Source organism: Seriola dumerili, unplaced genomic scaffold (genome assembly GCF_002260705.1).
Source record: "Seriola dumerili isolate Sdu_G_001 unplaced genomic scaffold, Sdu_1.0 BDQW01000110.1, whole genome shotgun sequence".
Taxonomy (NCBI): domain Eukaryota; kingdom Metazoa; phylum Chordata; class Actinopteri; order Carangiformes; family Carangidae; genus Seriola; species Seriola dumerili.
In genome coordinates this window covers 12,555,165-12,569,078 of record NW_019174365.1, presented here as the reverse complement: position 1 = coordinate 12,569,078, position 13,914 = coordinate 12,555,165, and the positions used below count along the sequence as shown (strand labels likewise).

General features: G+C 43.1%; 2 protein-coding genes across 3 annotated transcripts; both read left to right on the top strand.

The window, feature by feature from the left end:
• Nucleotides 1-399: 399 nt before the first annotated feature.
• On the top strand, nt 400-7,266 carry LOC111223318 (protein disulfide-isomerase A3-like). 2 transcript variants are annotated; one of them, XM_022747417.1, is made up of 13 exons: nt 400-652; nt 1,266-1,344; nt 1,564-1,681; nt 1,758-1,865; nt 1,969-2,098; nt 2,749-2,862; nt 3,006-3,131; nt 3,220-3,402; nt 3,557-3,665; nt 3,809-3,937; nt 4,477-4,556; nt 5,563-5,620; nt 5,709-7,266. In XM_022747417.1, exons 1-13 carry the CDS (start codon nt 489-491, stop codon nt 5,796-5,798), a joined length of 1,488 nt encoding a protein of 495 aa, XP_022603138.1. In that variant the 5' UTR covers nt 400-488; the 3' UTR covers nt 5,799-7,266. The 2 variants fall into 2 exon arrangements, with proteins under 2 accessions (XP_022603138.1, XP_022603139.1); XM_022747418.1 differs by lacking the exons at nt 5,563-5,620; nt 5,709-7,266 and adding an exon at nt 4,815-4,980.
• Nucleotides 7,267-7,977: 711 nt separating this feature from the next.
• cct3 (chaperonin containing TCP1 subunit 3) lies at nt 7,978-13,843 on the top strand. Its single transcript, XM_022747415.1, has 14 exons — nt 7,978-8,067; nt 8,976-9,037; nt 9,499-9,549; nt 9,813-9,875; nt 9,959-10,055; nt 10,363-10,480; nt 11,025-11,211; nt 11,299-11,448; nt 11,532-11,664; nt 12,008-12,089; nt 12,495-12,675; nt 12,898-13,143; nt 13,364-13,495; nt 13,587-13,843. The coding sequence occupies exons 1-14, from the start codon at nt 8,040-8,042 to the stop codon at nt 13,677-13,679; spliced, it is 1,623 nt and encodes a 540-aa protein (XP_022603136.1). The 5' UTR covers nt 7,978-8,039; the 3' UTR covers nt 13,680-13,843.
• Nucleotides 13,844-13,914: the final 71 nt, after the last annotated feature.

The following is a 13,914-nucleotide window of genomic DNA, read 5'->3' as shown; positions in this document are numbered from 1 at the left end:
TTGGACCAATGAGACGATTACATCACATCACCGCTAACCACAACGCAGCTGTTCGGTATTTTCTCTGTAGGTCCCGCCCTTCCTCTGACAGGTGGACAGCGAGAGCAGAGATTAGTCAAGTTAGCTTCAGTTAGACATGTTAATACCGGATATAAACTGATCTGATATTCAGTATAAAAGTACTAAATAGTGAGTTAGAATAGGTTCATTTAGCGTGTCGGGTGTATGGAGAAGCTATACATTATGATGTGTTCGAGTTTGTCTTTAAATGTGTATTACTGTTTCTTTTTTAGACTTTGAAATAGCCCTGCTCAATGTCTGGTACCAATAATGATTTTAGTTTGAAAGTCCTGACCGGAAACGTAAGTGCTTTAGTCTACCTTAACCCTCGGTGTGATGAAGAGGGTCTTTCTCGGTCTGTAACGGTCACCATCTCCGTCATATTTTTTTTATTTTACGTCTGGAATCATTCATCTTTTCCCACCATTATGGCGGCCGCTGTCCGCCTCCTTCCCGTCGTCACGTTGGCGCTGATGTCCTGTTTACCCGCCGCGTTGTCCTCGCGCAGAGACGTGCTCGAGCTCGGTGACGCGGACTTCGACTACCTGGCAACGGAACACGAGACCATGCTGGTGAAATTCTACGCTCCGTGGTAACGGAGGGCATATTAGCATTAGCATCTTTAGCTCAGAAAATACGGTTTTAATGCGTTTCTGTTGTGAAGTAGAGAATGGCGGACTGATAAACTGCTGTGTTAACCTGTCCTCCTTCATCCCTCTATCCATCCTCCTCTGCCGTTCACCACTTCTCACTCTTTCATCCCTCTGACCTCCACTCTTCTCCTTCCATCTATTTCTCTTTTTAATTCTTTTCATCATCACTTTATCTCCATATTTACATCCTTCCCTCCTTGATTACCTCTTTCCTCATTTGTAACCTTTTCTACTTCCATGCATCCTTCCCTCCTCCATTTCTTCATCTCCATTCCCTCTTCTATCCTTATCCCCTTTTTTTTATTTCGTTTTATTTTATCTCCCACCATGCCTCCTCCTCCCCTTCTCCCCTTTTCTATTTCACTTCTTCATCTCCCCTCCTTTCTCCCCTCTCCTACACTTCTTCATCACCTTCAATTTTTCCTTCCACTTTAATTGCTATATCTCCTTCCTCCCCATTTCCCATTCTTCTTTTCTTCCTATCTTTAATCTGCCCCGACCATTTCTTCATTTTCTTCCCTCTCTTGTCTTCATCTCTCCTCTTCCTCTCAGGTGTGGTCACTGTAAGAAATTGGCTCCAGAATTTGAGAAAGCAGCGACCAGACTGAAGGGAACTGTCCAGTTAGCAAAGGTAACATTAAGCACATGCTAACACTGTCAATTAAATGAGAAGAGTTGGACCTTCAAGAGAAACAATGATTCTGTGAATCAGATTGAAACTGGTCTAAAACAGTTGAGTTGCTGGTTTCCTTTCTCTCCTCACATCTGTTTCACCTTCTCGCCTCACCCATCTGTGTCACCTGTCTCTCCTCACCTATCTGTGTCACCTGTCTCTCCTCACCTGTTTCAGGTAGACTGTACCGCTCACTCAGAGACCTGTGGTCGTTTTGGGGTCTCCGGTTATCCCACTCTTAAGATTTTTAGGAGTGGAAGAGACTCTGCCCCCTACGACGGACCTCGCACAGCAGGTAACAAAAATAAGACACACACACTAATAAGATAAATACACAAACAGAATTTGACACTGTGTAAATGTGTGTTCAGACGGAATCTATCACTACATGAAGAAGCAAACCGGTCCAGACTCAGTTCACCTGAAGACAGAGGAAGACCTCCAGACCTTCATTAACCACTATGATGCCAGTATCATAGGTGAGACAACATGATGTTCTGTTACTTTATGTCATGTTACATTACATGACTTTATGTTAACTGTGTAACATGATGTGGCCCAACCTGTGTTCCTGTGAACCAGGTGTGTTTTCAGGTGCAGACAGCTCTCATCTGTCAGAGTTTCTGAAAGCTGCAGGTCTGCTCAGAGAACAGTTCAGATTTGCTCACACCACTGACCTGAAGCTGGGGGAGGGGCACGGAGTTCACTCTGAGTGAGTTTGAAATGATTCTCTTACTTGTTACTTGCTGAGGGTCACCTCAGTCCACACAGGCTTTTGGCCGCATCCCATGGCCTTCTTCAGCAGGTGGAACTTGTTCAGCTAACTTTGGTCAGTTTTTCAACAGGCCCTGTACTTGAATCAAGTTCCATACCTTTGTCACATGACAGGTTATATAAGTTACACCTGCTGAAGAAGGCAAAGGGATTCAGGTGAATGAGTGTACCTTGAGTTAAATGTTTTTATTACAGTATGCGTTCTCCTTGTGACACGTTCCTCTATGTCACGTTCCTTTACGTCACGTTCCTTTACAACACGTTCTTTTAAGTCACGTTCCTTAACGACACATTCCTTTACAAAACATTCCTTTACAACACGCTCCTTTATGACACATTCCTTTACATCATGTTCCTTTACGTCATGTTCCTTTACGACGCTTTCCTTTACACTAGTTCCTGTACGACATTCCTTTGTCATGTTCCTCTGTGTTGTGTGACTTTGAGTTCCTGAGGTCTAAAAGAACCTCCACTCTGGTGTAATATTTAAAGAAATACCTGCTTGTTGATTTATCTTTATCCAGAGGTCAGAAAACAGTGACAGTCAGTGACTCAGAGTTCAAAGGTCATCTCTCACCTGTCCTGTAGGAGTGTGTTGTTGTTCAGACCTCCCAGACTGACCAACAAGTTTGAGGACAGCGTCGTGGTCTTCAGAGATTACCTGACCATCGGATCTCTGAGACGCTTCATCAGAGACCACATGTGAGTTTCCTCATTCACCTCAGTACAGCAGCATCTGATGGAAGTCAGTCTACCCATCTGTTTACCTGTCTCTACTTACTTGTCTCTACCTTTTCGATGTCCTGTCTGTTTACCTGTTCCTACCTGTCTCTTCCTGTCTGTAGTTATGGTCTGTGTCCTCACATGACTCTGGAGAACAGGGATCGTCTGAGAGTTCGTGACCTGCTGACAGCGTACTATGACCTTGACTACCATCACAACACCAGAGGGTCCAACTACTGGAGGAACAGGTAACACACATACAGGTAATAGACACATACAACCTCTATTACCTGAGGACAGGGCGGTTTAAGCCCCTCCCCTGTGTTTTATTGCCAGGGTAATGAAGGTGGCGGCAAAATACACTGGGCGGGGCTTGACGTTCTCAGTAGCCAATAAGAAGGACTTCCTGTCTGAGCTGGAGGAAGACTTCGGGTTGGGGATGTCAGACGGAGGAGAGCTGCCATTCGTCACGATCCGGACCAAACTGGGCCACAAGTACACAATGAGAGAGGAGTTCACGTACGTAACCAGGCTGAACTGGGCTAAGTTGAATGTGCCTTAACATATTTGTTAATGTGTCTGAACACATGAAATATTTAAAACATATCTGTGCCACTCTGCTCACCTTTTGTGACCTCATACATGCTGAGCCGAGGTAATGTGTGTGTTTCAGGAGGGACGGTCAGTCCTTGGAGAGATTTTTGGATGATTACTTCACAGGTCGACTCAAACGTTACGTCAAGTCTGAACCCATACCTGAGAGAAACTCCGCTGCTGTCAAGGTGAGACCAGACTGAGAGACGGTTTCATGTTTTTGAGTCTGTTCTGCCTTAATTCAGTCAGGTCCAGTAGAAATCAGATTGTGCAGAGTGTGACCTCTGACCTCCTCCCTGTGACCTCTGACCTCTCTGGTTCTGTGCCGCAGCTAGTTGTTGCTGAGACCTTCGATGACGTCGTTAATGATCCAAATAAAGATGTTCTGATAGAGTTTTACTCTCCATCCTGTCCACACTGCAAGAAACTGGAGCCGGTCTACAAAGAGCTGGCTGACACGGTACGTACATACATCATCATCATCATCATCATCATCATCATCATCATCATCATCATCAGCAGCATCAGCAGCATCAGTTAGTGAACATGCCTTTTCAAGGGCTGTAAGACCACATTATCCATCAGCCCTGTTGCTTCCCTTCAGCCCATCAACAGAATAAATTAAAATTTTCATCTGTCTGAGATCACATGATCAGCTGATTTACCTTGAAGTCAGACCCGGTGCTGCTGTGGATTGTTGCTGTAGCGACACATTAAAAATCAAATAAAGTTTGTTAAAGTTTTAGTTTTGTCTTTGAGCACAGGAGCTCCTTCTCATTGTTTTCTTGTACTTGCTCTTTTCTGTGGCCAGGCTAACATCAGACTAACAGGTCAGCTAGGTTATCACAATGGTCCAGATAATGTTGTGTTATAGTTTGTGAGGTGACTGTCTTTGTGTTGTACTTTGGTCGACTCCTCTAGTCCAGGTCTCAGTCCTGGTCTCAGTCTGGTCTTAAAGTAAATTTTGAAACTCCCTCCCTCTCTCTCTCTGCCTCTCAGCTGTTTTCTGATTCAGACATTGTCATCGCCAAGATGAATGCCATTGATAACGATGTCCCGCTGGGCTACGATGTTCAAGGGTGAGCAGAGTTTTTATTTGCTTTTTTATCTTTACACAAATAAAACAAATACAACATCAGAACACACAACCACACAGAGGTCACATTTCACAGAACTGTTATTAAATTCTTGTACAATGATTTACATTGTTGCCAGAAACAATCATACATGTGACGATGTCTTTATCTTTATAGTTAATCCATTTTCAGTTAACTCTTCTGTCAGTCTTAGAGAATAAGTCACTTTCTGTTCTGTGTCTGTTCTGTCTGTGTATCCAGCTGTAAGCAGAATCTTCAGCAGCTCTGTAGTTCTGTTTCCCAGCTATAAAATGAATCACTTGTATATCCTGAGTTCACTCTGTCAACATGACTCCAGCAGATGTGTATTGTTGACTCTGTGTGGCCTCCAGATGATTGTTGCCTCAGCAGCTGGTTGTTTTTTGTATCAGGTGTAATAAAGAGCTGAATCAGGTTTTTCAAATTAAATTCTCTTCATGTATGTGAATTTGTGGATTTTGTGTGTCTGTAGTGTTACACGCATGATGTCATTCTTCTTTTTCCACAGAAGTTTTATATAAAAAGTAGTTTAAACCAGATTTTTTCCATTAAATGATGATCAAGTTCAGCAATAACACTGTTTTTTTAATGATGTGCAGTGACGTTGTTATAATACGAGAGGTTATAATGTGTCTTCTGAGCAGCTACGTCTTCAGGACAGACTGGAGGCTACAGTGACTGTATCTGAAAGCTAGCTTGTTAACATGCTAACTTCAGTAGAAGAAAAGAAGTGATAGAAATAGAAACAAAACGATTTAACATTGGTGTTTCTTTCCACCTCTGGAGACAGCTGTTGGTGAGTAAAGGAATGAGGTTTGATGCTAAACTAGCTGCAGCTGATAATGCTAACGTTGACTATGTAGCAATAGCAAAAACTTACATGTAGCTCCTTTACACCAGGACTCGTGAACCATCAAATCAAAGACTCAGATCTTGTTTTTTTTTAACCTCCCTTGGTCTCTGTCTTCAGGTTTCCAACCATTTACTTTGCTCCAGTGGGTAAAAAGGACGAGCCCATACGATACGAGGTAATGCACAACTCCTGTGTATCAGAAGCTTTATTCTAACTCTGGCCTCGCGGGGTCAGCTGATCAGGTGACATCTCTCTGTTCTCAGGGGGGTCGAGAGCTCAAAGACTTCCTGAAGTTCCTGAAGCGCGAGGCGAGTCACAGTCTGGTCTTCAGCGGGTCCAAGGACGAACTCTGACACATCCATTGTCCACCAATCAGGTCTGATTACAGGGATGCAACCAACTGGTTTCCATGACAATGAACATGCAGGGGGAGGGCGAAAAAGGAGTCCTGATCCTGGCTGATCCTGAATCTGGACCTGATCCAGAGACAGTCATTGATGAAAGGACAGCTGCTGGTTTTACCAGATACCCCAGATACCACAAAAAACCTGTCCATCATGATGAATTTGCCATCACATGACATCATCAGACTGTGTGCTGCCATGTGACTGTCAGCTGATTAATTTTGAAGTTATTTATTAGTTTTGTTTATTTATTTCATGGGTCATGTGGGACAGAGGGCACGGTCAGTGCTCACCCATGGTGACTTTTTTGGTGACTCCTAAAGGGCATTCTGGGAAACGTAGTGAATAAGTGATTGAGCACAACTGATACTGGATGTGTGAGGCCGATACTGTAAAAAACAAAAACAGCTGTGATTTAATGACATAAAATAAGTCAGAATTTGGCAAATTTCAATATCACAACATAAATAAATAATAAGATGCAATGAGTTCACACAACAAAACGTTTGGTTTTAAATGTTAGTTCATAAATTACAGATTAGGTGGTTTTTTAAAGTACCAACTCTTCTCCTGTTGCCTTCAGATTAGAATAAGACTAACTGACATTTTAGCCATTGATTAATTTTCAGATTGATTTTAATCAATTCGTTTTTTCAAAGGTGACGTCTTAAAATGTTTTATTGTGTCTGAAACCCAAAGATCTTCAGTTACTGAGACAGAAAACATGAGACACTGATGGTGGAGGTTTGTGTCACAAATGGTTCAGATTATTTCTCCGTCATCAAAATCATTATCTGACAGGCTAATTGACAGTTTCACCTCACTGTTGGTTAAAACTCAAACCTCTGGCTGCAGCTGAGGAATCATAAACAGATAATCAAGCCGGTCGTCGATCGACTCGTTAAATCACCTGCTGACACTTTTCAGATGCATACATGTGAAAACTTTGTTGCTCAGGTTGTCGTCACACTCCTGTTTGTAAAGTCTAAGGCTTCTGAGTTCAAATAAAACACAGAAGAAGAGATTTTATCTTACTGTATAATTTCATTTCAAAATAAAACCTTAGATATTTTCCTGTCATGTGGTTCTGAGCAATGATGAATATTTATTTTGATTTTATGCACAAAAGCAGTGGAACTTTTTTGTTAATCTCATCTGTGGATTTTATATTTGTTTCTGAATGACAGACTTTATTTTTTGGATGTATATGAAGTCTCTTTGTTTACTGATGCAAACATGTATTCTGAGCCTTATGACTGTCAGAAGAAATTATTTACTGTTTACACTGAAGAGGAGCTGAGAAAATTTAATAAAGATAAATTGACTGATAGACTCTGCTGTTTACTTCACTATCACCACATGAAATTTGACCTCAGCCAGACTAATAATTAATACAGAGGTGAAATCATAAAAATCATCAAATAAAAAATGACGTAAAAAACTTTGCACAGTTTTGAATACAGCTTTGTGTGTGTGTGTGTTTTTTATTTACCATGTGACTAATTCTTTTTCCATGATTATTGTAATTTATTATTTCCTGTGGGCACATAAGTTATGTTAGCCCTGTTACCAGTTATTACTCCTTTATAAACTGATTATACAACCAATAAACTAATTATTAAATCATTATTGATTATTCAACAGATATCCAGTTGTCTTAAATTAAATTGTTACCAAGAACATATAACATGAAAGAAATGTGACGAGATGGGTAAAAACATGTCTGAAATATATTTGTGTTTAAAATACATCACCAATTCTCGTTTGAAAATAATTCATTTTTATCTATGCCTTTTTAATGGTATTTTAAGGATATCCAGTACAAATATATTTATTTTTAGAAATAGTTTGTCATTACAGACAGTTTATATGGATCCATCAACATTAACGTTTTAAATTTAGAAGAAAGAATAAAAACCCCCTTAACTCACTGTCATTGTCTACAATCATGAAAAATTTAAATAAAGTCTGGTTGGTTTTCGCCATAAAAGGCCGAGCTTTGTTTCCTAGTGATCGCTTTAACGCTTTCAGCTTATTGACTCGATTGGTGAAAAATCTGTCTGTCATATTGTTCCTGTCAGCTGATTGGTCTGTCTGTGCTGGTTTTGCCGCCCCTGCGGATTGAGCCCTCCCTCTCCTCGTGCCTCTCAGAAGCTTCTAGGTGGCTGTGGTCCGGGTCTCGCAGTCAGAATGATCGGCCAGCAGGTCTTAGTGCTCAGTAAGTGTCTCCAACACGCTCACACTTTACTCTGTACAGCTATAAACTGTTAACCAGGACACAGGGGCAGCTCGGTGCCGTTACGGTCTCCGCTTTGTGGTTGTTTACCGTCACAGAGGCCCGGCACAGCACGTGCTTCCTCCGGTGTGCTAGCCAAGCTAACTGTTAGCATCGTTAGCTTGACAAGCTCATCGGTAGAGCACGTCGACATGCTAAGCTAAACTAATGACTATGTCCCCGTTACTCAGCATAAATAGACAAATAGCTGGTTAGCAGTTAGCTTCTTCCACCATTTATCATCTATGTGTTCGGTTAACAGTGGGAAGATGAAGTCTTCACGGCTGGTAGAAAGCTTCGTCACTGTGTTAACTGCTAATGCCGGCTAACGGTGTTAAAGTGTAAATGATGAGATGTTTTGTTGAAGCAGCCACACCCTCACTGATACGGATCCTCCAAAACTAGATAAAGTCTCAATCTGGAGGCATCGGTTAAAGTTAAAATCCTCTGCGTTCAGTTTGTTACTGATTTTATTTTTTATTATTTTTGTGTGTTGCTAGTCTCACTGACTGGATGTTAATGCAGCAACCAGAATAAATCATTCATCTTATCATCACACATCTTCACAGTTCACCTCAGTGTGGATCTACGTTCTCTGTATGATCTGTGTTCTCTGAAGTTCCTCTCCCCCAGCAGCAGAATTTAGTTTCCACTCAGTTCATATGTTTTGTTTCTATATTGACACATTATTGATCACCACTCCTGATCTGAAGATTTCACATCAGAAATAATAATCGATATCAATATCCATACAACATTTATGTTCTGATCTGTTTGTCTGAGTTTCATAATAAACTCAAAAGTGTGTTGTGTCATTAACTTCCTGTCTGTTTACTTTTTACCCCATGCAGACCAGAACGTGAAGAGAGAGTCAGGACGTAAAGTCCAGACCGGGAACATCAATGCTGCAAAGGTAAACCTGGGGGTCGGGCCCCCCCACAAGGGTCACAAGATAAGTCGGATGAATAAAAAGGTTTCACACACAAACTTTCCTCTAACGATCATTTAGTTTCTTCCTAAACATCTTCAAATGGAACAACCATGTTGGTTCAGTTGTAGCGGTGATGAAAGGATCAGACACAGCTTCATTTCAAATGTTCAGGTGGTAGAAGTCTGGAGCTGCAGTCAACTTCATCAGGAGAAAAAATGCAACAACTGATAGAGAGACAGAAACTTTCCCTGTGTCTCCCTGTTCGTTCATCTCCTCTGTCTGATGATCATTGTTTGTGCTTGTTGACCTGATGGACAGACTGGAGGCTCCAGGTGTGTAGATTTGTGTGAAGTGGGACCAAACTGAATAATGGGTCTCTCTGGGTGTGATACTGGAACAGCATTTTAACCGTCAGGTCTGTAACCAGCCTCTTTGTTTTTCAGACGATCGCAGATGTGATCAGGACCTGCCTCGGCCCGCGGGCCATGATGAAGGTGAGACATTGTCGTCCAATCACGGCACAGAAAGTTAAAAAAAACATCCTGAGGCTGAAGGATGTGGTAATAGATAACATTATTGTATACTGGATATTACTCAGTCACAGTGTTACACAGTCCAGTCTGAAATGACACTGGTGTTTCATCTGTAGTTGGTCACCTCAGGTCAACAGTTTATTACAGTTAATCCTCAGTGGACAGAGGTTTGGTCTTTTTCTTTATAAAGTGACTTAAGTGACTGTGTGTGTGTCTGTGTGTAGATGTTGCTCGACCCCACAGGAGGAATTGTGATGACTAACGATGGAAATGCCATCCTCAGAGAGGTGAGGGGAACTTGCTTAGTTTTGCTTTGTAGTGGTGATTTAAAGCATTACATGAAACAAATCGTGTGTTTCCATGGTAACAGATCCAGGTTCAGCATCCTGCAGCCAAGTCGATGATAGAGATCAGCCGTACTCAGGATGAGGAGGTGGGAGACGGGACCACGTCTGTCATCATACTGGGTGAGAACTGAACCCTCAGAGCAGCTGGTTCAGTGGCTTTTCCTGTCAGGTTCAGGAACCGAGTAGAACGTTGTCAGTGATTTCATGTCAGGAAGATGAACTGAACGTTTTTCACCTTTACATCAGTTTCTGTTTTGGAAATGGAACTAGAAGTTTTTATCTTATTATAAGATAAGGAGAGATGAGAACATGAGCTACTTTGGCAGTTTTGAACTGAACCTGTCAGATTCTGTCCTCAGTCAGCTGCTGTAGATCAAATCACAGACACTGTTCATGGGCCTGTCTCTGTCTGTCTGTGTCTGCTCAGCTGGGGAGATGTTGTCTGTAGCGGAGCAGTTTCTGGAGCAGCAGATGCACCCGACCATCATCATCAGCGCCTATAGACAGGCCCTGGAGGACATGCTGGACACTCTGAAGGAGATCAGGTATGCTCTAAATCTGTGATCAGACCAGTCTCTGGGGGTTTTAATGAGACTTGAGAACCAGAACTGATAGTCCTGAATTTCGGTAGGAATTTGACAGAGGGATGGTTTCTTACAGGACTGAAGACCACATGCTCCTGACACAAACAGCTCTATAAGAGCAGTGTGATGTCGTTTCTGTGAATGTTGCAAGTGGAAGATTTCACCTTATTTACAGGCCAGGGAAGACGGTTTAAAATAAATGATTAAAAAAAATAAAATAACGGCTTGGCACAGCGGTGAATCTGAAAACACCACCTCTGGCTCCGTACTCTCAGTGAATCCTCTCTGATTGAATATGTTGAACTGGAGCTGTGACTGACTGACCGGTTCATGATGTTTAATCTGCTGATTGTTTTTTGCATGAGGAACAGTGAAGCTCTCTGATCACAGCTCAGTGATGTCTTCACACCAAACTCAGAGACTCACCTTTGACCCAGACTGACAGATTGTACCTCATTTAGACAGGAGTTCATCAGGTTACTGACTGACCTTTGACCCCCTCCAGCACTCCCGTGGACACGGCAGACCGCTCCATGATGCTGAAGATTGTCCACTCTGCCATCAACACCAAAGCTCTGAGCCGCTGGTCTGAACTGGCCTGCAGCATCGCTCTGGACGCAGTTCGTACTGTGGAGCTGGAGGACAATGGACGCAAAGAGATAGACATTAAGAAGTACGCCAAGGTTGAGAAGGTACGAGTCCAAAGACTTTGATCTGCACTGATGACTCAGATCCATCCTGACTCTGCTAATTCTGTCGATCCTCTTCCTTTGATCCAGGTTCCAGGGGGCATCATTGAGGACTCGTATGTCCTGAAAGGAGTGATGGTCAACAAAGACGTGACCCATCCCAGGATGAGACGCATGATCAAAGACCCTCGGATCGTCCTGCTGGACTGTTCTCTGGAGTACAAGAAGGGAGAGAGCCAGGTACTCGATCACACTAACATGATGTCACACTCAGACGCGGTGCTGTACCTGTACTCAACACTTGTCCTACTGACCCCCTGTAGACCGACATAGAGATCAGTAAGGAGGAGGACTTCGCCAGGATCCTGCAGATGGAGGAAGAGTACATCCAGCAGATCTGCGAGGACATCATCCGCCTCAAACCAGACCTGATCTTCACTGAGAAGGGCATATCAGGTATCACACAGCACACCTGGACCACATCTGGTTCTGAACTACAACATGACTTCACTCACTCCTTAAATAATTTGCAACATGTTTTATCTCAAACATGAACTTCATCATCACATCATGTTTATGTTTCCTAATGAGTCACATTCACATTAATAAATTTATGATTATTGTCTATAATCAAGAGTTCACCGTGATTCAGTCCTGACCTAACCCTAACCAGGTCAGCTGGCCGCTGAATGTAAAAAAAATTTTATTATGCAGATACATAAAGATACGAAGACCAAAAAAACAAATAATAATTAAATCTCACAACACAACACCAACAACAGCTTCTGTGTGTCTCCAGATCTGGCTCAGCACTACCTGGTGAAGGCAAATATCACCGCCATCCGCCGTGTGAGGAAAACCGACAACAACCGCATCGCCAGGTAAACCAACTGTTAATGATGTTGACTGTCCAATCAGCTCTCAAATGGATATGATGTGACACAGCAGGAACAGTGGCTTCTAAACTGTTATTCCTTGTGTAGTCACTTGTCATCTTTAGCTGCAGTGAGGGTTTTTGGTTCATGTTCTTCTCAGGATGACCTGTCATGATGCTGATCATTTACACAGTAACACTGAAAACTAGTGAGAGCTCAATGAGCTGTTGAGAAACAAACTTTTTTCCTACCAAGATGTTTATGATGAAAACCTCTCTGCAGAGAGCGAGGAAAGTACTCTGAGAAAACCTCTGTCCTGCTGTGACTCGTACCACAGGTCGTGGTCCCTGTGACTCCAGTCCAGATAGTGAATTCTCTCTCTCACTCTCTCACGCTCTCTCTCTCTCCCAGGGCATGTGGTGCTCGTATCGTCAGTCGGACTGACGAGCTGCGTGAGGAAGACGTTGGTTTGGGGGCAGGCCTGTTTGAGGTGAAGAAGATCGGTGATGAGTATTTCACCTTTGTCACTGAGTGTAAAGATCCAAAAGCCTGCACCATCCTGCTGAGAGGAGCGAGCAAGGAGATCCTCGCTGTGAGCATCCGCCATCTTACTTATCATTATTTATAAAACCTTTAACGATCTGTCTCTTCCTGCTTCTTCATACTGTGATCCAGAAGCTTCTTCACATATGAACTTTATCAGCTGTTCACACTTCTTTCAGTTTCCTGTGGTCACAGGTCACGTGTTGTTCTCACATCGACTCACGGTGTTGTCACAGTGGACCACTTACTGACCCATGTCTCTGATCTGCAGGAGGTTGAGAGGAACCTGCAGGATGCCATGCAGGTGTGTCGTAATGTGCTGCTGGACCCCTTCCTGTTGCCAGGTGGCGGCGCTGTGGAGATGGCGGTGTCGAAGCGTCTGACGGAGCGTTCTCGCGCTCTGACCGGCATCGAACAGTGGCCTTACCGCGCTGTGGCCCAGGCTCTAGAGGTCATCCCCCGAACCCTGATCCAGAACTGTGGAGCCTCCACCATCCGAGTGCTCACCTCACTGAGGGTACAATAAAACTTTATTTATAATGTCAATTACCTTCTTAAAATGAGGGTTTTCAGGATGCAAAACTTAATTTAAATTTCTTGTGTATTTCTAGTGTTACGAATGATTTCATCCTGCGTCTCCCTCTGTCTCCCCATGTCTCTATCTCTCTGTGTCTCTGTCTCTGTGTCTCTTGTCCATGTCCCTCTCCGTCTCTTTCTCTTTGTATCTCTGTGTTCAGGCCAAACACACTCAGGACAACAGTGTGTGTTGGGGTGTGGACGGAGAGACTGGTTCTCTGTCTGACATGTCGTCTCTGGGGATCTGGGAGCCGCTTGCTGTTAAAGCTCAGACGTACAAGACTGCCGTCGAGGTGAGGACAAAAACGTAATACTGATCAATACTGATCAATACTGATTGATACTGATGATGCTCACTGACAGATATGGACTTGTATTTTTCAGACGGCCATCTTGTTGCTGCGCATTGATGACATTGTCTCTGGTCACAAGAAGAAAGACAAAGATGAGCAGATGGGAGGACAGGGAGCCGAGTAGATCTACATTGATCCAGATCAGCATCAGAGTCACTCCGACAGTCTGTGTGTTTGTCTGTTTGTGTGTGTGTATGTATGTGTGTGTGTGTGTGTGTGTGTGTGTGTGGGGACGCGACGACTCACTGAAACTTAATAAAAGCGCCAATAAAGTCACTTAGAAACACGTTTCTGACCTGTTCTCATTCTTCCTCATATGTCTGACATCTTCACACCTGTTCACCTGTCAAACTCACCTG